We start from the raw sequence: 26,948 nt of genomic DNA, 5'->3' as shown, positions 1-26,948 counted from the left end.
GTGGAAGTAAGCAGACCGGCTGATGTTATTAATGTGAGATTGGAAAGATAGAGTACTGTCGAGGATGACACCCAGACTCTTGACCTGAGGTGAAGGAGAAACAAAGGAGTTATCAATATAACAAGTGATAGATTATCAGCTTTGGATAATGTTGATTTTGTACCAATGAGGAGAACCTCAGTTTTGTCACTGTTTAATTTAAGAAAATTTGAAGAAAACCAGGATTTAATTTCAGCAATGCAGTCAATAAGCGAAGATGGTGGGATTATCTGTCCCTTTTATTTTTAATGGACTCAGATGCTGGCTGGAATGCCCAGTTTTATATGGTTAGCCATTGCCAGGAAGTACTTTGAGGAAGACTGAAAGTGACCCCAGGTGGGTAATGCTGGGACCAGACTTAAAAGAGGGTCTGAGAGTAAGGATGATAAATGAACAATGGATCATTAGCTGTGTGTAGAGGCACCAATGAGAGAGAGAAGGAGAGAGACAAAGTACTGAAGGTAAGATGAGAGCTGAGCTTTAGTGGGGGTCTGGAGGGCCACAAGATTTTTTGTTTCTTCTTTTTGATGTTTCTTTGGATCCTTACCTAATTATCCCTCTTGTACTAATGATTTCTTTAATATCTTTGTTTGACCCTCTCATTATGGGTTTTTAGACAGCTTTGGTCCAAACACACATTTCTTCAGAATTTGATGGGTTGGTTGGGGGGGGGGGTTGCTGGAATGCAGACATAGAGTGATAAGGCCATGCTAAATCTACTCATTTTATACAAATACTAGCTGTGCTACCCTTCTAAATCAGGTTGAAATCTGAATAATCAATGTAGACCTTAACGTTAACGTTTACAGTGCGCAGTCTATTGGAATGTATTTTGTATTGCATGTAGTAATTAAATGCATTGCATTTCTCATTTCAGCAGATGGTGCATCACAAACATTTGTAGTAACAAAATGTATTACTGCAAGTGATTGTGATGTGCCATCTGTTGGAATGACAGATGCATAGCAACCAGACAGACACGCAGACGCTGGTCCTTCAATTATGGTAGATTAGCCCCAGCAGCACTTCCTACCATCTGTGCAATGAAGGTGGTAATGCTGCATGCCATGTACAGCGCTTATGACTGTAAGTGCAAAAGAATGGTGAGAAAACAGACAGATAACTTGCTTTTATAGATGTATGTCCTTGTATGCTTAAATCCTTGTTGTGTACATACCAGTATGACTGTGCAGCTCCTGATTGAGTTAGACAACATATTTAAGCAGAAAATAATTCCTTCGGCTCAATATTCTGAGTAAACACTGTGTCTTTTCTTGCTTATTTGCAAGAAGAACTTCTGTTGTCTCTTTCTTTGTCAGTTTCATTCCTCTCTCCTTCTATTTTGGCCATGTTTATACTGATTAATGTTTCGCGGTCTTCCCTTCATTTTTTGGACTCTCATAATTTCCTGTTACTGTTTTTCGTTTTCAATAATCTCTTTTGCTTTCTTTGTTTGCAGATGTGCTTGGCTTATTGTTTGTTAAGTCTGCTTCTGTTTTGGCTTCCCCTTGAATTATGAAGGTCTGTTTTTGTTGTAGCATTTTTAGATTTTTTCAATAAAAACATATCTACATGCAATGTGTGGTATGCTGTATGTAACTGTATGTTACTTTTTTGGCTGTGTTAATAAAGCTTAAAAGGCCCTGTATCAAATTCATACTCACTGCATGTTGTAAATTTATTGCATTTTTACAGTTCTTTATCACTTATTGAAGTAGAACTCATGGCGTATCATTTTACCAGGTTGTTGTAAAGCGATGGTCAGATTGCCAAATATGTGACAGCGTTATCACAGTATGCTTATTATATGCATAACTGAATGGTGGCCACCACTTACTGTACTGTGTTTTGTTTTTCTGCAGGTGGAGAACAGACCCAAGTACTATGGCAGAGAGTACGTATATTTTTATTTTACTGTGTCACTCATGGGGGCTTCTGCTAATTGTGATCATAAGCAGAGGACCGGAGTTACTTCACTCGGTCCACAGAGAGACGTAGTGGGCACAGGTTTTCCTTGTAACCAGTATATTTAAGGAGAGGTTCTGCAAAAAAATCTTCAAGGCTGGTAGAAGCACAAATATCAAATGAAGCAGAATGAATAACAAGCCCTAGTCCTACCCCTAGATCTGGTCATTAAATATTAGGTGGGGTGGTATGCCCACCACCCAATCATGCTGCTATAATCTCCAAGAACAACTTCTCTTCTCTGCTTCTTCTTGACCCGCCTGACAGCTGCTTGCACTGCCATTCAAGCCTTTGCCTCATCTCACATTCTAATTCAGTGACCTTCTGACAGGGAGCGGCCTTCACCTGTGATTTAGTCCTGAGGCCATCCTCTGAACTGTTTTGAAAGTTGTGAAAGCCCCAGAAGTCTATGGAGCCTCCTGGTTGAAGCTGCTCTGGTAGTTGAGGTTTGCACTCCTGAGCCACAATTCAATTTCCAAGCCCCCTGACACCTCTGGTAGGCCCTGGATGACTGCCCTCCATTGTGTGCTACATGGTTCCACCTGTGATGACTTCTGTTGCTCAGAGGGGGCACTCCTGATGTTCCAGCAGATCACCACAATATCTCTCACACTTTAGGGTACCTTTTCCACAGATGGGGTATACTTTCTTTGGTAGAATCCACAGTTGGTACTGTTAGAGCAGCTGCAGGTACCAACATGTGGTCTTCTTTTAAAATATAAACATATTTCAGACCCCCTTATATTCCTTGCATTTTCTAGCCCTGGTAACCCTTTGCTAGCTGTACAGCCTACAATTTTCTACATCCTTCAGTAAGTGTAACCTAAACTATATTTTGTCACAGAAATCCATTCAGGGCAGCGCAGTGGGTAGCGCTGCTACCTTGCAGTTAGGAAACCTGGGTTCGCTTCCCGGGTCCTCCCTGTGTGGGGTTTGCATGTTCTCCCCGTGTCTGCGTGGGTTTCCTCCAGGTGCTCTGGTTTCCTCCCACAGTCCAAAGACATGCAGGTTAGGTGCATTGGCCATTCTAAATTGTCCCTAGTGTGTGCTTGGTGTGTGGGTGTGTGTGTGTGTATGCACCCTGCGGTAGGCTGGCGCCCTGCCCGGGGTTTGTTTTCTGACTTGCACCCTGTATTGGCTCCAGCAGACCCCCGTGACCCTGTAGTTAGGATATAGCGGGTTGGATAATGGATGGATGGAAATCCATTCACTGTCAAACTCACCTAAAGTCCTTCATAATATTGCTATATGTTTTATGTTTACATTTTAAAATGTACAAAGTGCACATTTTCCAGTTAGGGTGAATTTTTGAAAGTAGCAAACTTTGTAGTGATCTGCTGTCTGTAAGTCTGAATGTAAAAGAAGTGACTTGGCACCCCCAAAGCTAACATAAGCAAGACGATGATCTGATCTTTCAACCATTGGCATTTATACATTTGTTTGGAAGTATAATGTGTTAATGCAAGAAACAAACAAAAATAAAGAGTTGAGGCATCAATGGCAAACCTCATATAACTGGAAGAACAGAGAGGCAAAGTTTAGCACAAAACAGTGGCTTTTTGCTTCTCAGATGCAAGTCCATTCATTAACTAAACTGGCTTTGTGGTGGTAGGCCTATCTTCCAGAAGATGTGAGTCCAAATCACCAGAGCTGGAGGTGATGTCACAATTCCTTAGTTGTGAGGACAAAGACAGGAGAAGGCAGTAAGTGACAGTGCCAGCCCATGGCCCAGGGTGGAATTACCAGCAGATAGGCCCTGTATTTGTCTCCTAATCACACAAGTGTGACATGTAACACAATGCCATGCGATATTGACAGCATGTTAAATCACTGAAGGTTTTAGTACACTTTGGGCCACAGCTAAAGCAAGCATTGGGACAGATTGGTATAATACATGTTACAGTCCAAGCCACAGACATGGAGAGTGAGTGGGATGTCAACACAGGCGTCACACTGAGTCCATGACTCCGAAACAGTGAGATTCTGTGTGGATCAGAGGCCACTTTGTGAGACTCACTCAACTTGCTCTTTCATTGCACTCATTTTTCTTTGGTTTCTGAGTTTGTACTTTGAATGAGCTTGCAGTTTCTGTTTTTGTTTCTACAAGATTAATAAATCTGAGTCTTAATGGAGAATGTTTCTTTGCTGAACTGAATCCTGCAAAAACATGTTCTAATCATTTTAAAATGGAGTTAATTTCCAATAAATTTCTGTGGTGGTAGATAAGCCACATATGTATGGTCCATTGCACGTGAGTAACAACAGAATACTACTGAACCTGCAGGAGAGTAAATGGGCAAACCTGTCGAAACATTTGTGTGAGGCTTTGGTGGGCTTCGTACCTCAAGTTCATTCTAAATTCAATAAATGAGTGCTGGAACAGGAAAACCAGGAGTCGGACTAACAGAGGGGGTCATTTGCAATCAAGCATTAGCCCCTGGTTAGATGACTGGTAACAGTGAAAATGTGCTTCTGTGCTGAGGAGAGCAGCTCTGAAGTGGATGGATGTAATTACGGGAGCGACGTCTGCTGTTTACAAGTGGAGAGCTAAAGCAGTGGTTTGCCTGGGAGTTTGCCCCAATGTCACTAGTGGAGCTCCATCGACTTTCCCAGAAGACAGTGCTCTTTTTCTTCCTCCTATACCCTTTCAGCAGTGCACACTCAACAGATTGATGATGCCTAATTATAAAGCCTAAATAGACAAATTCTTCAATAAGACCAATTTTATGTCTAGATTTGCTTTAGACTCTTTCTTACTAAGAGGTGCCTGGGTTTGATTTTCAGTTCTTCCTTCCTTTTCTTTCTACTCAGGTTTCATGGGATGATTTCTCGAGAGGAGGCTGATGAACTTTTTGGAGGTGTCGAAGGCGCGTACCTGATCCGGGAGAGTCAGCGCCAGCCTGGGTCATACACGTTGGCTCTCAGGTGATTTTCATTTTTTTTTTTTAAGTCATCTTGATGGATGCTGCAGGAAATTCCATTCTAACCGCTATTCACCTTCTAAAACAAAAAAGACATATACAAAGAAATTAAGCAATCTGCATTATGACAGGAGGCCATATTAGAGAAAGATAAATGTGAGGAAACACAGAGAAATGTTGACTATGGCATTTAAAAGGTAATCATTATGCAGCCTAACAGAATTAATCATGCAGCAGAGGCTCCGATTGATACCCGTTTTTGAAAACTCCTTCAGACTAATGTGAGGTCAGCTGTTTACTGTGAATGTGAGCGATGGCCTTTTGCAGTGTCTTCAGATAGTTGAGAGGATGCTGCCTTTCTTGTCTCATTTGCTGACACCTCATAGCATTTCACTCAGCTCGGTTTCCCCTGGCATTTCCCAGAACTGAATGTGATGGTGCTTACTGCTTGGTGCCGACCAACAGCCACTCGTTTTTCTTTGTTGCGTGTGAAAGGCTGCATTTTTGTTTTCAGACACGTAAACTACATTAGACTTCGGTCTGTTTCCCTATAACTGGGAGTACACTCAGTGAACCCGAGAGAGTCGTACGCTGCTATGCAGGACTCCCACATTATGTCAATAGCCAGAGTGGTTAAATGTCTTAAGCAGGAAAACTTGCTGTAACCCACATTCAAGCCAGAAATGATGGAGTCTGGGAAGAGATTCCTTAGCAGAGACATGCCATCTTGGTCTTGGTACTTTTATCGGTGTACGTTGTTCTAAGGTGGACGTTTCACTTTTTCTTTACTAATGGTGTTTCAAACCTATATGTTTGTAAGGAAGGTTACTTTTCCCCAGTCCATTTCACTTGTCAGACCTCTTCAGACACTTCTGAGCTGGCCCAATGCCAGTGCAAATGTGTGCATGAGTGGACCCTGCGATGGCCTTGTGCCCAGTGCTGCCAGTATAGGCTCAGGCCTCCCCATCCCTAAATCGGATTAAGTAAGATTGAGCTTACAAGTATGTACAGTATGTAGTTGTAGCCGTGGTCCGTCATGACCAGTGGTGGGTGACCTCAGCCTTGTCGGCCAGGCAGTGAGAAAAGGAGATGTGGTGAAGTGACGCCCGTCAGAGAAATAACAGATTTAGAAACATTCAAGAGAGTGGCAGGTGATATTGAATTACCGCACCAGCTGATTTCAATTACAATTGTCTGAGACGTTCCCACCTGCCATTTGTCACGTACCGTACTTCCATCTGTGCTCACCTTCTGTCTTTCCGTCTGTCTTTCTAGTCAGTTTCTATATTAGATATATTAGTAGTGTGAAGAGTTCTTTATGAAAAATAAAACCATACAAGGAATGGATACATATTGGGAGCCACACCAGTGAAGAAAGAAATAAACAGAAACTAAAACCCGGTTGCCTCCCATTTCTAGGAGGTGGGGTGCTATGTCTGCCAATTGAAAGAGCAGCGCCACTCTCGATGTTCGCCTCCTGCTCAGCTGTCACTCCTTCTCTACCATCCTACCAGTCGAGCCCTTGTCCTAACTTTCCTCCCAACTCTAAGGTGAAACAGGGGCAGATCATAGGGTTACTTTTAACAAATCTGCATTTTTGTTTTGTTTTGTTTCCATAAATATTGTGTGAGCTGAGAACTTATCCCAACAAAATCAGGTGCAAGGTAGGATGTGGCGCCAGTCATTCATTGGGTACACTTGGCAGTCAAACTGATACACAGGTTTATGGCGTGTGAGCAGAAGAACATGAATACTGGAGGATAATCTGCATAACCCCAGGGAGAACATGCAGACCCACACAAGTTGTGACCAAGGCCAATGTGTTTGAGCTATGAAGCAGCAGTACTAACCACTACACCACCAGGCCATCCCACATATGGTATAGTTAATCTTTTCAAGATCCTTAAAGAGCCTACCCTGGCAGAACTTGGCCCGAGGCAAGTATTAATCTTGAGGAAGGTGCCAGTCCACTGAAGACCCCAATTTAGAACTGGAGCTTATAGCAAATCACACATATTTAGGTTGGCAGAGACAATGACAGATCACCTTGATAAAACCCACACATACACAGAGAACCTGCAAACACCACGCAGGATTCAAACCCCGTGTCGGGAGCCCATGTAACAGCATCGTTAACCGCTGTGCCACCCTAAACTTCGTATGATGAATGTTTTCAATATAAAATAAATTCAAATCCGTCTTTGTTAGCCTGCAGTCAAATGCTGACAAAACAAGTTGAATTCAAGAAGCCAGGAGGAAAGCCAAGTTTCAAGCAATGAAATTCTAATCATATTACTATGTGGAATTTATAAATAATGAAGGAGTAAACAAGCTACAAGGAGCATTTTAAAGCAATTCTTTTCTCCGGTAAGAAGTGCAGAATAAATCATCACAGACCATTTCCTTCCTCTTATGCATAACAGCCGTGAAAGGCAGAACAAAAGACCTGCACACGAACGCTTGCCCATGGAAGCGCTAGACCACACATCTTGATTACTGCCAGTCAGGCGGTGGTGAAGAGCAGGTGGGCAGTCCCGCCATAACCCCGGTGAATTTCACACACTTACGCCAATGTAATATGCTCTGCGTGGGAGGAGCAGATGACTTGACGTGCTGGCTGGAGCACACGTGTGAATTTCTCCTCTAATGGATTTGAGCTTCACCCTGCTTTCAGAGGTGGCACCAGCCGAAAGCTGCAAATGGAGATTATATTGAAAGGCTGGCAGCTCCTCTTTTCTTTTCACTTTCAATGTGTGAAGTTTCAGTTTGGTAGGTTTCATATAAACAACATGTACTTAGAAATGTTTTTCTCACTGCTAGCATGAAAATTAATCTACTGGAAAATCCTAACTAACTGTTGTTGTTTTTTTTGTCACTTTACCCTGGAAGTCATTTTAAAAGTGCTTGTTAAGTAAACAATTCTTTGTTACAGTTACAGCAATCCTTGTAACACAACGCCCAGTCCAAAGTGACTTACTGTATCTGTCTGGAAAGACATAGTGGCAGGCAGCATTTATCACTCCCAGCATTTAGACCCTGGGACCTTCTCGTGTTCTCATTATAGTCCTATAAGTCACATCCCACAGTTCAGTGACATGCTGGTAGGCCACTTGGTCACTTCAAATTGCTCCATTGTGACTGAATGTGAATCCTGTGATATGCTATTGTGTCTTTCAGGATTGGTTCCTGTGCACATTTCCCAGGATCCTGAATGGAAATAGCAGGTCTCAGAAGGGGTGATTTTAAAAGTATTCACTTAAATACATATATAATTTAGTGAAAATATACTTATTCATGTACTGGATGTACATTCATTCAGTCAACAGTCTTTAATTTGAAACCCGTCTTTACAAGCCCAGCATGTCTGGGTGACGCTGCTTGTCTTGGAGCCAGTGCAAGTGGGATACCAGGACCACCTTATACTGTATACAGAAAACCAGTATACATAACTCACTCACTTGGTTAAAATGCAGGAACCAGTAAGGAGGCCTGAGCCTACTTTGGCAGCATTGGGTACCCAGCAGGAGCCAGTCCCAAACAAGGTTGCCAGTCCATTGCAGGGCTCATTCACACACATACACACACCCACCTCTCCTGCACATCTGTCAGGGTGTGAGAGGACACGACAGACACAAGGAGAACATGTAGACTCCACATGGGCAATGACTGGCCTGGGACTTTGGTCTTATGAGGGAACAGAGCTAAACACTGTGCCAGCATGCTGCCCAACCAATATACAGTATGACACAGATAAATTACAAATATTATATACAACTACATACCATATATACTTTTAAGTTTTGTTTTAATGCTGCATTGTCCGCCAATCTGGAATGGATGTAGAAAAAGAAAATCAGGACTGTGTTTATCCACTGCAGAGGCAAGTCAAGTTTGTCGTGCCAACACACTGCCAGGACAACAACAACAACAACAACATTTATTTATATAGCACATTTTCATACAAAAAGTAGCTCAAAGTGCTTTACATAATGAAGAAAAGAAGAATAAAAGACAAATAAGAAATTAAAATAAGACAACCTTAGTTAACATAAAAAGGAGTAAGGTCCGATGGCCAGGGTGGACAGAAAAAAACAAAAAAAAACTCCAGAAGGCTGGAGAAAAAAATAAAATCTGTAGGGGTTCCAGGCCACGAGACCGCCCAGTCCCCTTTGGGCATTCTACCTAACATAAATGAAATAGTCCTCTTTGTAGTTAGGGTTCTCACGGAGTCACTTGATGCTGATGGTTATACAGACTTCTGGCTTTTAATCCATCCATCATTGTTGGAACATCATGGTGCTTTGGGTAGATGGTGGTGGCACAAGCCACCACCAATAGGACACCGGAAAAGGAAACAGAAGAGAGAGTAGGGGTTAGTACAAATTTTGAATGAATAGTTATTATAATGAATTGGATATACAGAGTGTCAGGATTAAATTACAGTGAAGTTATGAGAAGGCCATGTTAAAGTAGTCACTGCTGTGGTTCCTTGGTGGTTTTCTCCTTTTCTCTTTCCCTCTTGCTTGATCTCATTCTCCCTCTTTCTCCATTTGTTTTCATCTCCATCTCATTCTTCTGTTTCTTCTGACTCATACCTGGGGGGCCCGTTTTATAGTCAGACCAGTGGGTAGAGCCCTAGTGGAATTGGACTTTGTCGTCACGTGGCAGTTGAACTTCGCTGCTAGGGAGAAGGCAGACATGTTTACTAAATATGCAAGTGGAAGTTCTGTGTCTTCTCATGTCCTTCTCCCCATAAAGGCAGTGTCAGCATCACTGTAATTGTTTCTCAAATAAGTTTTCTCCTCCTACATTACACGTGTCACAGGTGTCTGGTCACACTTATAGGTAATCTAACTTAGACACCATTAAAATATCCGACTACGCCACCCAGTTTTATTAAGAGACTGGGAACTCCTGAAATTTACCAATAATAGCACACAGGTTTCTTTAAATTGGGCGGTGAGTAAACACACAATGAAAGACACAACAGTAATTTCAGAAAAAAGCAACAGTAAGTTCTATTGTACAAGACAATATAAGGTACATTAAAAAGATAAACGAACATAACAGAACCTAAACATATCAGGAATTAATTTCCTTTTTTTAAAAGGAAAATACACAGTCCACACTCTAAAAGTCTGTAAAAACAAGAATTGGAGGATACAACCTTTAGTGGTGCAGAGTCCAGTTTGGGCACTGTGTTACCCCAACACTTAATTGTTCATGGATGCACTCTGTTCCCCTACAGAAGTTGTGTCAAATTGTTGACTCCCTGTCAGCGTCTCTTCGTTGTCCCTTTTTTCTTCCACTCTGGGCTCCTTGTGTTGCTGGGACCTAGGCACGCCTCATTCCTCGTCTGTCAGCTTTACTGGGTCCTTTCATGCAGATGAACCCACATCCGGCGTCTCTTTGTGGAGCTGTCTCTTCCTCCCTGGAAGTGTTGCCGCCCTTGTGCCTCATGTTGTGCCAGCCAGGTACCCTTGTCTGCCTGCGAGCCCCTGTGCCCTGTCCGAGTGTCTTGGCAGCGTTTCCTGTGGACTCTCCCCTGCTGCCTTCTGCTGGCCAGGAGTTTATATTTACTTCAGCCCCTGCTGTTGTCAGTCCTGGACAAACAATTTAATCAATGGCACATCTAAATTGCCTGGGTTTAACAATTAATAAAAACACAAGTTAACAAAATGTATGGTTACCAAACATTAATAAGTACAGATATGCTGATTAGAAACCAATATTTCCAAGCCAGGTAAATACAGACATTCTGCTAAGGCCAAACTTCAAAGCAGTGACTCCCTTGCAGGACAGCAAATACCACTAATAAGTACAGATAGCCTTTTAACTTCTCACCCCCCAGTCCCAACAGTGGGTGCCTAATGGAGCCACCCAGTGCACAAAAAAAATGTAAAAGTATCCCCCTCTGACATCCCCCCAGACTTAACCATTGTCAGTCCCGGGCAATCAGTTTAATCTTCTTATTCTCTATAACGGGCTGGGGGTCTCCCCAAATCTTCCCTCCTCGATCGGCACAATTCCACAGCTCCCCTCTCTGGGACATCACTATTTTCTCTAGAGGCTGGGTTTCCCATTGTCCAAAACCCATATATGGGAAGTCCAGGTGGAGATGGTTCGGCCGTTGGGGTAGCTGAAGCACTTAGTGGAGACAAACAACAAGGCTTTAAAGCATTACGGTGCACATTTTTCTCTCTATCTCCCCCTTCTGGTCTCACTTTATACACCACCCCAGAATCCCCTACCTGGCCCAGCACCACATAGGGTTCTTGGTTCCCCCAACCTGTCAGCTTCCCTTCGCCTTGTCTACCTCTATTCCTCGGCCATACCCTTTCTCCAGGAAGCAATGTAATAGCCTGAGCTTTCTTATGCTGAGCTGTATTATGTTGTACTGCCTTATCCACCCTCCCCTTAGCAGTTTGACTTGTATTGGGTAGATTCTGCAGACGTCCCTTCCCCCATTCTTCCCTCGTGCCCCCTCTGGCAGGGACCATCACACTATGGCAGAAGGCAGGTTGTTTGTATCTGCTGAATCCATTTCCCCGGTGTGCCTTGGCATGTCGACACACAGCAGAGCTGTTAGACCCTGCTTCCTGCGTACTGGGGGCTGCTTGAGATAGTACCACTGGTGACTCTGGAGCCTGAAAAACAGCTTGCTAACAAGCAGAGATTACATTCATTCCAATCAGCAATGGGCTTGTCTGGACCTCATCTCGCACAATCACAATCCCTCTTGCAGGTAACTTTACTGTAGCCACCTCAAAATCCATTGTGGCGTACCCTGTATAGGGGATATCCAACCCATTGGCAGCTTTCAGGGTTAGAAGAAACGGGGCCTGCCCAACTTCTATGTTATCTGCAAAATGCTGCTTGAAAAAGCTCTCTTGCATCAGGGTAACCTGGGATCCAGTGTCTAACAGTCCATTTAAGGTTTTCCCTTCAATGGTGACCTGTACCACGGGACACTCACCAATAAGAGGGGATATTGCCTTTCGGGTTTCACTGTCCAACCCTGCTGTCTGGCCCACATCTGCAGGGTTCACAAGTTCAAAAGTAGGGCGCCCACTAGATGATGGACAGTTCCGTGCCAAATGACCTGCTTGTCTGCACTGATTACAAATGGGCCTACCTTGTGAATCCCAGGCATAACGGCTGTTAGTGCGAGGCGTCCTATCTGGCTGAGAGTGTGCGAATGGCTGGGCAGCATCAACCTGTGGAACTGCTGGCCTCAGTTCCTTCAGCAGCTCCTGAGTCCATTCCTTCATCTGTGTTTTCAGGTCACCCAGAATCTCGGCCTTGAATGCTAGTCTCCAGTCTGCCTGTGAATGAGAGTTAGTTGCGGACAACTCACCAATAGCTCTGCAAGTTGCTTCCCGGTGTCCCGTATAATTACATTCCCCTTCCAGCAGCAGAGCCTCTTGATGCACTTCCCCAAAAGTTTTATCTGGATTGTGGCGCACAAATGTCCGTAGTGCTTGTTGCAGTCCACTGTCATGGAGGCCCAACAAGAGCTGATCTCGCAGCTGTATATCGGAGGGGGCTTGGGCTGGGCTACGCTGTTGTAACCTGCAATGAAGTTCTCTCAATCTAAGGACAAAAGCCCTGAAAGGTTCATTAGTCCTTTGTGCACAACTGTAAAATTGGGACATCAGAGTAGCTAACGGGACTTGGTCACCATATAATCCATCTAGAACAAGAAAAATCTTTGTAACCCTATCTCTTTCTTCCACACTCAACACACTGACTTCCCGTTTGGCATCCCCAGTCAATGCTCCCATCACAATACTGACCTTTTGAGACTCCCCATATTCAGCAGCTTCTAATAACCCCTGTATCTGTTCTTTCCATTCAGCATATTTCAAATCACCTTTTTCCCCACTAAACTTGGAGATCCAAGGTGCACCGGCAAAAATAGGCATCATCATAATGATAATAAAAACACAGTAAAACTACCCCACAAAATCAATAACTAAATAAAAATGATTTTTAAAAAAAATGCCTAGTACTTCCAAGTGTGTTACTCACAAGCCCAATCCTGCCGACTACTGCCAAAATTATGTCACAGGTGTCTGGTCACACTTATAGGTAATCTAACTTAGACACCATTAAAATATCCGACTACGCCACCCAGTTTTATTAAGAGACTGGGAACTCCTGAAATTTACCAATAACAGCACACAGGTTTCTTCAAATTGGGCGGTGAGTAAACACACAATGAAAGACACAACAGTAATTTCAGAAAAAGGCAACAGTAAGTTCTATTGTACAAGACAATATAAGGTACATTAAAAAGATAAACGAACATAACAGAACCTAAACATATCAGGAATTAATTTCCTTTTTTGTAAAAGGAAAATACACAGTCCACACTCTAAAAGTCCGTAAAAACAAGAATTGGAGTATACAACCTTTAGTGGTGCAGATTCCAGTTTGGGCACTGTGTTACCCCAACACTTAATTGTTCATGGATGCACTCTGTTCCCCGGCAGAAGTTGTGTCAAATTGTTGACTCCCTGTCAGCATCTCTTCGTTGTTCCTTTTTCTTCCACTCTGGGCTCCTTGTGTGGCTGGGACCTAGGCACGCCTCATTCCTCGTCTGTCAGCTTCACTTGGTCCTCTCATGTGGCTTCCCTCTTTCGCTGGACCCACAACTGGCGTCTCCTTGTGGAGCTGTCTCTTGTGCCTCACGTCGTGCCAGCCAGGTACCCTTGTCTGCCTGCGAGCCCCTGTGCCCTGTCCGAGTGTCTTGGCAGCGTTTCCTGTGGACTCTCCCTTTTGCCTTCTGCTGGCCAGCAGTTTATATTTACTTCACCCCTGCTGTTGTCAGTCCTGGACAAACAGTTTAATCAATGGCACATCTAAATTGCCTGGGTTTAACAATTAATAAAAACACAAGTTAACAAAATGTATGGTTACCAAACATTAATAAGTACAGATATGCTGATTAGGAACCAATATTTCCAAGCCAGGTAAATACAGACATTCTTCTAAGGCCAAACTTCAAAGCAGTGATTCCCTTACAGGACAGCAAATACCATTAATAAGTACAGATAGCCTTTTAACTTCTCACCCCCCAGTCCCAACAGTGGGTGCCTAATGGAGCCACCCAGTGCACAAAAAAAATGTAAAAGTGTCCCCCTCTGACACACGCTTAACAAAAAAAGGTAGCTGCATCCAGAGGTATTGATCTGGTTTGCTGGAAAACAAGCAAGGTGGAGTATGATCATGATCTGCTGTCCATTATTCCCACAAGCGCCATTAAACGGACACACATCAGGCTTGCCATAAAAAACAATGATGACAAGAAAGCTTTGGATCACAGTGACGTCTGAAAGCTCCTACTGCTATTGCAGGACACCAACTACGTGTCAATGGCACCTTTGTCAGTCATATTAAGATAGCGAGCTTCATCGTTAATCTTGGCGGCCATGTGCCAGTCTGATACTGCATGACACATGTTGGCTGTACTGGAGTGTCCATATTACATTGCTGGTGATGATAGCTACAGAATTGCTGTCACTAAAGCCCAGAGGAGCACCATGCAAGGACTGTCTGGTTGTGGGACAACATTTTCCACCATCTTCAGTGATGTGGTGCCTCAGCCTGGACTCACTAATGCAGGACTCCATTTGTGCTGTTCATTGTGATGTGTGTGGCTCCTTGTTTAACATCACCATCTGTGAATGTGTCATTCAGTTGAATATGGTGGGCCCAACTACACCATTGCTGCTGGCCATATTTATTATTTCCGCCAGTGATTCCTTTATGTATACTGATGACACCCATAACACATGTTGTGAGTGACAGCAAATTTAAATTGAAGGAGGTCAAACAAAGGTGGCCATGCTGGAGAATGGAGGATTATTTTAGGACAAAATAATCCCAACTACTTTTGCACTAAGAAATGGTAGAAGATGCAGCAAAAAATCAAACTTGTGCTGTCCATCTTATGCTCTCTTAGCAGCAGGCTGCTATCTTTAGAGACACTGTGGCGGTCAAAGGTGGTCACCATGAGGACAGCAATGACGCTGGCAGCATGTGTACACAACAGTGGCAGAGACTGGGTGTTGCAAAGCTTGTTGAGCTCTGGTGAATTTGTTGGGATGAAATCATGGAGCACAAGTTGTGAAAATCTGTTTATTCCACGGAAGCTAAATTGTACTTGCAAAACTTGAGCTGAAAACTTGTAGAAGTGGCCTCCGTTTGCATTGTCCATTGTGATGCCTGTCACTGGCTTGTGTTACGCTCAAGACTGGCACATAGACTGGCAGCAGGCTGTCTTCAGCAATGAGCCACATTTATTTTCTGGGCTGGTGACCACCAGATTTGTATCAAGAGATGATGTGCAGTCTCTGCAGGAGTAGAAGGTGGCACAGAGGGCGTCTGTGTGTGATGTTGCGTCATTTGTGCCTGCCTGCCAGGGCAGTTTGGTCAGTGACAGTGTATCTAGTTGACTGCAGTGTCACAAATCTCATGAAGGCAGTCCTGTCAGCTGCCGTTTTTGAATAGAACAATGCACAACTTAGCTGCCATCTTCCAGGAATGCCTATGTGATATCAGCAGCCTTCCCTGCTGTCTCTAATATAGCACCTGATGGATATTCGTGGATGCCATCTTTGGTTTGTGCCATACCCTCTGTGGCTGATCGCTTCTCTCATTGCTTGGATATATAAAGAATGTACCACTGGACACCATTTTGTATCCATGTGAGTCCATGCTAGGAGCATCCATGTGTATCTCGACCTAAAGCTTTTGGCTCACATGAGTGGCCCCATCAACACATGGACTTGGAGACGATTCTGATTGTCATCCATGCCATGTGTCTGTTTTTATTTAAAGTCAGTTCATGTTTTCAGTATGACCTTTGTTGATTTTTGTTAAATTTGAATAATATCATTCACATAAACATCTGGATTCACATTTCCCCTAATGTAGACATCTGCACACTTAACCTTCCCCAAATCTTGTAAATGTGAGCTACTGAATCAGCTTCACTGTGACTTAAGCAGTTGCATAGGCCACTTTTTAAACTTTGGACCAGGGCTGCGTGGCAGTGTGGTGGCTGGATGCTCCTCCCTTACCATAAGTGTGTGAGTGCATGCGTGTGAGTATGTGAGTGTGTGCGTGTGTGTGCGTGTGTGTGTGTGTGTGCGTGTGAGTGCGTGTGTGTGTGTGTGTGCATGTGAGTGTGTGCGTGTGTGAGTGCGTGTGTGAGTGCGCGTGTGTGTGTGCATGTGAGTGCATGCGTGTGTGTGTGCGTGTGAGTATGTGAGTGTGTGCGTGTGAGTATGTGTGTGTGTGCGTGTGTGAGTGCGTGTGTGTGTGAGTGCGTGTGTGTGTGTGTGTGTGAGTGCGTGTGTGTGTGTGTGTGTGTGCATGTGAGTGTGTGCGTGTGAGTATGTGAGTGTGTGCGTGCGTGTGTGAGTGTGTGTGCATGTGAGTGTGTGAGTGCGTGTGTGTGTGTGCATGTGAGTGCATGCGTGTGTGTGTGCGTGTGAGTATGTGAGTGTGTGCGTGTGTGTGTGTGAGTGCATGTGTGTGCATGTGAGTGTGTGTGTGTGTGTGCGTGTGTGAGTGTGTGTGAGTGCGTGTGTGTGTGTGTGTGTGTGTGCATGTTAGTGTGTGCGTGTGTGAGTGCGTGTGTGTGCATGTGAGTGCATGCGTGTGTGTGTGCGTGTGTGTGTGAGTGCATGTGTGTGCATGTGTATGTGAGTGTGTGTGTGTGTGTGCGTGTGTGAGTGCGTGTGTGAGTGCGTGTGTGTGTGTGTGCATGTGAGTGTGTGCGTGTGAGTGCATGCGTGTGTGTGTGCGTGTGTGTGTGAGTGCATGTGTGTGCATGTGTATGTGAGTGTGTGAGTGCGTGTGTGTGAGTGCGTGTGTGTGTGTGCGTGTGTGTGTGTGCGTGTGTGTGTGCATGTGTGTCCACCCCAGGACTAGTTTTTGTCTCAAGAGACTAAAGGTGTGCATCAATCAGCCCAGTGTGTGTGTTTGAGTGTACTGTCCTGTCTTGCCTTGCACTCCTAGCTGTTGGGCTAGGCTTCAGTTCCTTTCAACAACATTCTAGAAAACACAGGTTCAAATTATGCATAAATGGTTATTTTGTGGCATTCATATTTCTGATAAACTAGAACTAAATATGACATCCATTTTGTCATTTACAAAGTGTTCATATGGCAGCAAAACAGTAGCATTTTTATTTTTGCTAAAATTGTTACTTCCATCTGTTATCAAGCTTGCTGGTTTCAGATTCATGGAGGTTGGTGCAGACAGTTGAGTGCATGAGTGGGCCCAGCCTGCTCTCCAGTACCCCCAGTTCTAGCTGTCTGCTGGCAGTTGTCTCTGTGGTGTTTAAGTCATTATTGTCTCGTGTATCTCTGGCTCCCCCTTGTGGTTTTACTTCACCATATCCAAGGAATAATAGCTTCTCCTGCAAAATACCTCTACAGTAGTTGTTGATTTTCTATTCTGTAGAAATATTAAATTAATTTTTGATCAAATTAGATGTTTTTTTTCTTTCTTAGCCATGAGTGGAGTAGAAAATATCTGATCATAAGTGTTTTAAGGGTGGCACGGTGGCGCGCTGCTGCCTTACAGTTAGGAGACCTGGGTTCACTTCCCAGGTCCTCCCTGTGTGGAGTTTGCATGTTCTCCCCGTGTCTGCGTGGGTTTCCTCCGGGTGCTCCGGTTTCCTCCCACAGTCCAAAGACATGCAGGTTAGGTGCATTGGCGATCCTAAATTGTCCCTAGCGTGTGTGCCCTGTGGTGGACTGGCTCCATGCCTGGGGTTTGTTTCCTGCCTTGCGCCCTGTGTTGGCTGGGATTGGCTCCAGCAGACCCCCGTGACCCTGTAGTTAGGTTATAGTGGGTTGGATAATGGATGGATAAGTGTTTTAATTTAATAAAACCCTCAGCAGTTCTTTCATGTGTATTTTAGCACAAAAAGTCTAGTGGTCACATAACAGTCTCAGATCCGCTTAATCTAATTCAGGATTGTTGGAGAAACCAAGCCTATCCTGCCAGCCTTGGGTGCAACACAGAAACCAGCGACGGACATGATGGCAGTCCAATCACGAGCACCAATGCCCTAACGTGCACGTCTTTGGAAATGTAGCACTAAAACCAGAATACCCAGAGGAAAAGTCTCATTAAAGCAGAGAGAACAAGCTGACTGTAGACAGACAGCACCTGCTGGCAAGATTCAAACCCACAACACTATGTCCAAGAAGCAGCAGCAGCACTGCCTACCAGTGCTGCCCCATGTTCTGCATATATTGGACTTCAGATTGCTGTGACTGTAGAAGCAACATCTTGGTGGATCTTAAAGAGCATTTAACATTGGAACTGAAAGTTGTTTTCCCAAGATGAGTACGTATACAACACACAAGTGATAAGAGGTAAGGATAATAAAATGGCAGTGGCCCTCTAAGAACTGGCCATTGGCACACAGTTTCTCTCTCATTGTGAAAATGTCTTGTCATTTGGTACTAAATAATACAAGTCGTCTAAGACTGGAAGATTGACAGGGTTACCGCACTGTTCTAGAGATTCTAGAAGTGTTTCTTAAAGTTTTTTCCTCACGACTCAGTTTTTGCTCTCCTTTAGTGTCTTTGAGACTAATGTTGACAGTAATCCCCTTGACCCCCTTGGAGAATTGTTGACGACAGTCATAGTGGAACAATGTTGATTGCTTTAACTGTCTGTGGCAATCCATCGTGAAACCCTTCACATACCACACATGACCGTTTCCCATTAAATACAATGGTGAGTCACAGCCCTGTGTGACACTGAAAGCAGGCGACCCGTCCTAAATTGCAAACTGTAAAAGAATGACTAGGAAAATGGAAACTGTTTTCATGTGCCGAGGCAATGAATAGTTCTATAAAAGGCAGGGGTCGAAAGCTAAAGGAAGAACTTCAAACACCGATTGTCACAACTGTGAAACATTCTCAAAAAATCACAGGCCAAAATAAATAATCAGGCTCAAGTGTATTAGCATTTCTATAACTGAGTATCAGTCCTCAGTAAAAGTTGAAAAAGTTACCTTCGATACCAATATGTGGAAACTCAAAACGGCCAGCCACCCACTTAAATAAAGTGACGCGCAGTTGTAAGGTGTCAGAGGACAACCGATCAGATGGTGGCAGCAAGTTGACATTTCCATCTGCTCTTGCAAATCTCACTTTGAACTTCCTCACCCTACTTGCCTTCAGTTTCAGTTTTTCTCTTTTCAGTTCCAGAGGGTCTAGTATGGTTAGTAATTGATTAACACTATTAAAAAGGGCATGGCTAGAGAAAATATTACAAGGTAGTTGTAATAGTGGTTTTTTTTTGTATTATGATTATGGTTTTTAGTTGGTTTTCATTTTGTTTCTTTGGGTGTGACCCCTGCCTCCCTACTAACTTCTCTTTAGCTATTACCTTTCCAGTGCCTTCATTGTCTGGTCAGTTTCTTTGTACATTCTTTGCGTCATTGACAAGCATTCTAATCTACAAGATCAACAACATGGCTGTAGCTTTGCCAAAACACAAAATACTGAGGCCTGCAAAGGCAAAAGTAATAAAAACAAGGCATCACGATGAAGTCAACAAAATATCAGAGACAGTAATAAGCCATTGTGTTCCAAAATATTCTCTCAAAATGAACACTCGCCCTATTCTCCTACCCATAAGTGACAAGAGAGCCCCGTCTGGTGCAGTCCCTCATACTGTATATACTGAGTCAGCAGAAGTGGGTTATCAGGGTCCCAGCCTGCCTGTTTTAGGAGAGCATTAATGAGTTCTAAATAGGTTATAAAAAATCTTCTACTGTTCTTCACAGAGAGAGCTTTTGTGATTTAAGGATGTATGAGGTGTCATTAAGTTATGACGGAGTGAGTTAGGATTGTCTCAGTTAAGCAGGAGTACGGTACCACTGTCCATTGTTAATTTATTGTGCTGCATCTGCTCTGACTGTTGGAGACTTTTAGATCCATGGCCATCGTCGTCATCGGCATTGTAATGGCCAATTTCTGAGTAGACCAAATGGCCCAAGTGTAGAACCTCCCCAAAGTCTCTGGACAAATGAGATGGTGCATGATAACAACATCAACAGTTTGGATCTTTTCCTGGATACGTTTTTTAAAATTCTAAATGAGATATTGTTACGGTGCAACCAGACTTTCACCCTCACTCAAGCCTCTCTTCTTTTGACTTGTTTCATTTTGTCTTCTTTTGAGTTTAATTTTGTAATTTTTTTTTATTATTATTGAATATTGTTTTGTTTGTTGATTATTCTACATTTCCGTATGTTGATGATGAATTTAATTGTTCTTCATATTATGTACCTTGTCCCTTTTATGTTGAGCCTAGGGGGTGGGACCACCCAAACACTACTGCTGTTGAATTGTCCTCAGGTCTATATAAGCCTGTAAAAGCTACAGGCCTAGTGTGCTGACATTTTTTTTTATTTGCGTGTTTCAGCTCTCATTTTAATTTTTGACTATTGTAAATGCTTTTCGGGTTCTGTTCTTTGACCTTTTTGCTTTTGGTATAGTGATTTCATTTTAGATAACAGAGGGGTTTATGTCACATAGGTTTGCCTTTTAGCAATAACTGTTTTAACTTATTTTTGCCTTTTAATATTTTTGAAAAAAAATCTTTACACATTGATGTACATTGTTTTTGTTAGTGTGGGCTAAGGCTTTTGACAGACAGACAGATAGATAGATAGATAGATAGATAGATAGATAGATAGATAGATAGATAGATAGATAGATAGATAGTACTTTTATATGAATTATTTATAATTAGCTGAATTATGGCATGATTACACAGATTAACACAGAATGTATCCACTTGATGCATTCAAGAAGCATTTCAATAATTTATGATACCCAGGAAAGGAAATATTATTGGCAAATTGGAAAATAAATTTAAAAGACAACTCTGTGACTGATTGAGTTCAGGAGTCAGGCCTACTCTTGAGGAGCTGTTGAGTTGTGTTCTTTTGAGAGCAAGCTCTTCTGCAAAGGCATTTGCTGTTTGTGATCAATACATTTAAAATTCTCATTCTTTCATTCATAGTGTAAATACATGCAAACAACCTTTATTTTGTATTACACTTCACAAGTACAGACTAGAGTACGGTTGATAGTAAGTGTGTTAACAGTGGGTACTGATGCAAGTTAAAGGGCTGTTCGGTGGTCAGAATGCATATCAATAGGTGAGGATTGAATTAGCATTTTTGTCCTTTAAAGTCTAGTGTCTTATCCATTAGGTCACACTGTCTGCCAAGGAGGCCATAATGGTGTAGTGTACAGTCAGTGAAGAGCATAGAAAAGTGACTTTCCTCCCTAGAGCAGAACTAAAGAGATCAGAATGTATAAGAAAGGCAAGATGAAAGGAACACAAAGGCAGAATTAATGCAAGGAGTAATTACAAAATTAACTAAGCAAAGAGAAGACCTGGGGCTACCTGTGGAGGTGCCTATTAGGTATGGTGGCTCCTCTCCTTCTTTGCTATGTCAGTACCTCACCTCTCCTCCTTTTTTTTTTTTGGTCTGTCTCTGGCTCTCTCCACTCCTGATTTCATCCTGAAGCTTTCCCAGCTCACTTCCTAACTCTGTTGAGCTCCAACCACAATGTGACTTTAAACTACTACCCTAGTCAGAACCAGTTTTCCAGACCCTCTAATGGCTCCTGGTGTCCACACACCAAGCACAAACCCTCAGTTGACCTTATAGTGCTGGAGCTCGCAGGCAGTCCTCTTCATGGCATCAAGGCATCTTGGTCACAACGTACTTATTAGGACTTTAGCCTCACTTCTTTTCTCAAGAGAGGGTCAGGTATCTGCTGCATCTGCCATCCTGTAGCATCAATGGCACCAGGTAAAAAACGTGTTATTTGTTCACTCAGCTGCCCATAGTTTAATATTACATTTTGTTTGAACATTTGAAAATATTCTGCATTCAGTAATTACTTCTATCAGGAAGTGCCAATGATAGTGTATATGAGTATTGTGAATGATAGGAATTGCTCTTATAGGGTTCCCTACCACCCATAATAATGCCAAGGATGCCAAAGTAGCAAAATAAAAGCAGATATTAACAATCAGTGGTGAACAAAAGGTGGGCAGATATAGTAAGCAGATAGAAGTAAAATGTCAAAGGCCTTGAGCCTCTGTGGAACCACCTTATACGGGTGCTTTGCTCTGTCGGCCCACTGGGATGGCTCACCTGCTGTTCTTCCTGAATTTATTGTTCCCCAAGCATCAAGTACCTTCTCACTGTATCTCCTATTTCACTTTCTAGTATTCCAACATCTCTTCATGCTGAGAGCTGCATTTGTCTCCATGACTCACCTCCAAACTCTACTAACTCTTAGTCCCTGTTGGGAAGCAAAACCCTTCAACGCCACAAAATAGTTACTTCCCAGAAATGATCTTCAAGGACAGGGACACCCTTTAGAAATCCCAAGTCCTTCTTCTCAGGGTTCCCTCTAGTGGTCCCAGGTATACCTGATCTCTGGAGAACAACCGGTTATTTCAAGTGCCAGGTGCAGGATCCTGCTCAACCGCCAGATGCCTGTTCTCCAACCAATGTACTGAACTGGACCACTCTTTACCAGCTTTCTACTAGTGCAACTTCTTCTAACTTCTCTGACACTATTCATGCTTGAGTACTTTTGTGTGGTGTCTTTCATCTGGACTGGCATGATGTAGCACATTCCCACCATTTCTCTCATCTTTTTAGTACTCTGCCTAACCTTGTCCATTACTTGTGTAGTGCCCTGTTTCCTGCAGTTCACCTGACCACCCATAACTAGCCTACTATATATTTATAGTTACAAGATATTGAAATTGACTAATGAGGCAAACATTGAAAAATTCAGCTGACAGTATTCTGACAGATCTGGGGCCTCATGTATAACGCCGTGCGTAGAATTCACGCTATAACATGGCATAAGCACAAAAGCGGGAATGTGCGTACGCACAGAAAAATCCAGATGCAGGAATCTGTGCGTACGCAAACTTTCACATTCTTCCACTACATAAATTCCGATCAGCGTGAAAAGTAACGCACGTGCACGCGCCTTCTGTCCCGCCCCAACTCCTCCCAGAATTATGTTTCTTTGAATATGCAAATTGATATAAATAGCCTTCTGTGAAAAGACAATGGGAAAAGCACGGGGGAAAATATAAGAATTTCAGCGAATACCAAGTGGAGTCAAAGGAAAAACGTACTATTTGTTGGTTTAAACAGTGGTATAATCAACAAAAGGAAGTTGATCGAGTGACACAATGTTGGAGAAACTCGAAAGCTCAAGTTCATAAAGTCGCACAGTGCCCGAAATAAAAAAGTCACATATCAAAGTCGGCGTGAAAAGGCGACTCGTAGCGGACCGTCTGAGTGTCATATGAAAGCTTATTAGGGTACAGAGAAAAAAAATAGGCACACATTGGGGAAAAAAGCACGAAATGTCAACTTTAATCTCAAAATTTCCACTTTAATCACGTAGTTTATTTTGTCATTAAAGTAGAACATCATAAACTTCATCTTAAAATCGTTTATTTTACTAGTTTCTCAAATCCCATCATAACTAAAGTAGCACGTTAAATGCTTTGTTCTGTGTTTGATCTTCTATGTGCTCTATGTGTGTGAATCACTACGTGCTTCCGTTCTTTCTCTTTCTCTGACAGGACACAGAATCCATTACATTCGTGATATTACAGCTCTCTGAATAAAAATACTGAGATGTATACATGATATCTTTTTCATGATGATAGGAATGAAAGCATGTTATTAAACATGGGAACACGGTGGCGCAGTGATTGTTCATATCTCACGGAAGAGGCTTGCTGTCGCCATGCGCGACCTTCGATGAAATAATTTATCACAGCAGTACTGTCTCTTTCAAACGTACTAACCTCCAATTCCTGTCCTTACTTTTCTTTCTCCAAATACCCAATCGCCACACAATCAGCTATGTAATAGACGTTAAGCCTTCTTTAAGCTTAGAACGCCGATTCTTCAAAACTTTTAAGGAACATTGAAATATCTTCGTAGTACATGTTTAATTATTCTATCTGTCTATCCTTCCAGTGTTGTGTCAGCACCAGCAAGAATACAACGCAATGCAGGAACAATCCCTGAACTAGCTAGCGCTGCGGCACCGTGTCCTCACATGTTTAATTATTAACAATTCAGATTATTTAAATGAAGTTAAAGTTTTATCTGTATACTATAAGCAACATATTTTGCTGCATTTCATCTTAAAAATGATATCGTCATCATACGCGCTTTATAAAGTGGCGCAGGTTGTGCAATATTATAACTGTAGTGCAAGTTTACAGTGGGGTAATTGTACTTATAAGTACAAACAGTTCTACAAGGAGCACTTGATGGACTGATTGAGTGCGTTTATAGTTCTTGGGATGAAACTGTTTCTGAAACGCGAGGTCCGTACAGGAAAGGCTTTGACGCGTTTTGCCGTGGCTGAGGCAGCGTGTGCTTGACTCTGTATACCGATAATTCTCTTTCCGATCAGCTGCTGCTGTGATTCCCCACTCAGATACAGTGATATAAATACCCCGAGTGGTGCAGTGAGAGTAATATGGAAAAAGATGATCTGCTGTGGCAACCCTTAACGGGGGCAGCTGAAAGAAGAAGAAGATGTGAGAGTAACAACGCTAAAGCAGTTACGGTATTTGGAATACTATGGCTAATCCCTGGACCATTATATTGCTGCAGGTTAATTACAATCAGATGCATTACACTAATAAACAGTACGCTGTTAGTTTCAGTGTATTTATAAAGCCGCGTCAGGAATGTGGATCTAAGAAAGAAAGGGTGACCACACAGGAACAGTAGCACTGCTTTGACACTGGGTGCCGCCAGTCTGCAAAACCGAGCGGAGAAATTGAGTACGCCAGGGTATGAGGTACCGTGGAAATGTGGGTGGCTTTACGCCAAGTTTAGGTTTTATACATCGCAATTTGAGCGTGGAAACGTTCATACGCAAGATTTATGTGCGTACGCACCGTTTATACATGAGGCCCCTGGGCACTATAAAAGTGCAAGGTGCTAAATGATTAGGTTCGGTGACACAGTCTTCTTATACAGACGGAAGTAACAGGTGAAGCCTATGATTACCCCAAATGAGAACTCCACAGTAGTGCTGAAGCAGTCTCAGATGGCACGTGGGGTTGTGGCGGTGATAGTCCTGACCACTCTGCTCTCATTGTGTCCGCCAGTCAGTCCTCACATTCTGAATATGGGCACCTTTACTTACCATTAAGTCTAAACTGGCTCAGCATATCCAAGTGTGTCCTGTGAAGACTGGCACCCTGCCATGATAGACTCTTAAGCGCTCTTAATAAGCAAGGAAATATAGACAATGTTAATAATATTACTAGAATTTAAAGATGTTATTTACTGTATTTATTTGGCTGATGTCTTTATCTAAAATGACTTAAAACATTTATCATACAATTGGTTACATATTTTTTTTGCTGTTTTTCCAGTTGAAGCAAAGGCAGGTGATGTGACTTGCTTGTGGTCACACTTTGTCAAAGGCAGGGTTTGAAACCACAACTGCAGGGTTTGACGTCCAAAGCCTTAACCACCAGTCACATCCAGGGCAGAAATGAGCATAAATAAAATAGCTGTTATTAGATTTCTAACTGAAACTAAAAAATTAATTTAAAAAAGTGCTCAACATATAAAGTAGTGCTGCTTAAATTCTTGTGAAAAATAACCTGCAGACCTGGCTGGGAGGAAATCCAGCACAAGTTGAGTGGAAAATGCCACAAGGGGGCAGTAAAGTCCTGATAGTCAAGAGGCGATGCCAGTGTTACTGTGCAAGCTTGGCAGGTCGTGGCAGCCCCACAGAGTTGGAGCAACCGCTGAACATACCATCTGTGAGCCTATGCAGGGCCCTGTTTTTATGTAGCATATTTCTAAGTGCTCCTCTGTTTTTTTAAATTAAGCAGTTTTTTTCAATGTGCTAGAATGGTGGCTCAGTGGTTAGTATGGAGGCCTCACCACTCCAGTAACTCTAGATGCTCCCTGTGTGAAGTTAGCATGGTTTCTTCTGCATATTTTTTTTCTTCAGGTTCTCAGGTTTCATTCTGCATCCCAAAGTCATGCAGGTCAGGGTGACTGGCAACACTAAAGTGGCCCAGTGTGAGTGACAATGGGTGTGTCCCTAAGTGCTGGTTACACACCCACACACACTCACAAAAGACACAAAAGCCTAACTTGTGTTTGTTTGGGGCGTGGGTAAGAGCAACAGCACCCGGAGAAAGCCTATGCGGACATTTAGAGAACTTGCACGCTGCCCAGCACTTTTACCCACAATGCTCAAGCTGTTGAGATCTGCTAAATGAAACATTGTACTATGCTAGTTCTTTTTTATCAATTACATTAAACAGTCCTCATTTTGTATATTTACTTTCAGAATGGCAACTGTAAATGCCAAAAACATTTTTCTGTGCTGTCAGGGCCGGCACCACCTTTAAGGCGAATTAGACATTCACCTAGGACACAGATCATAAGGGGGGACCTAGCCGCTTGAGTTAGCTACAGAACAGTCCGTTGATGCACTAATAAGCTTGGCCTAGGACGCCAACTAACCGAGCACTGGCACTGTATGTGGCCTAACACATGTATAGTGAGACATCATTTTTTAGTAACAAGTAAAAGAGAGGTTGTCAGGGCCACATTTTACGTCATTTGTGCAATGCAGCTCCTTAGGCTGTAGGCCTCACTGCCACAGGCAGTTTGTTGATTTGTACATCAATATGTCATTCTTTACTTAATAGAGTACTGAGTAATAGAAGTAGCAGTATTGTCACATGAACAGAGTACAGTAAAATGTGTAGTTGCAAGTCCGAATATCATGCAACTCATCGCCAGTTTCCAGCATGACGGAGACATGTTTGCAGGGTCAAGAATTCTGTAACCTACCGGCTAGTCTCACAGAGCCAGATATATAATTCATGCGTCTGGAGACAACCATGAACGAATTTAGCTGAAAAATG

General features: G+C 42.9%; 1 protein-coding gene across 4 annotated transcripts in view; it reads left to right on the top strand.

The window, feature by feature from the left end:
• The window catches only part of chn2 (chimerin 2), a 552,284-nt gene that overhangs the window by 392,207 nt on the left and 133,129 nt on the right, over window positions 1-26,948 (top strand). For all 4 annotated transcript variants that reach the window (XM_028818219.2, XM_028818218.2, XM_051935482.1 and 1 more), the window contains exons 4-5: window positions 1,902-1,933; window positions 4,816-4,929. In XM_028818219.2, coding sequence (XP_028674052.1) covers window positions 1,902-1,933; window positions 4,816-4,929 — 146 coding nt within the window. The remainder of the gene's footprint in view (window positions 1-1,901; window positions 1,934-4,815; window positions 4,930-26,948) is intronic.

The sequence above is a fragment of the Erpetoichthys calabaricus genome, chromosome 13, assembly GCF_900747795.2.
Source record: "Erpetoichthys calabaricus chromosome 13, fErpCal1.3, whole genome shotgun sequence".
Taxonomy (NCBI): Eukaryota; Metazoa; Chordata; class Cladistia; order Polypteriformes; family Polypteridae; genus Erpetoichthys; species Erpetoichthys calabaricus.
This window is presented reverse-complemented; position numbering and strand designations above follow the sequence as displayed.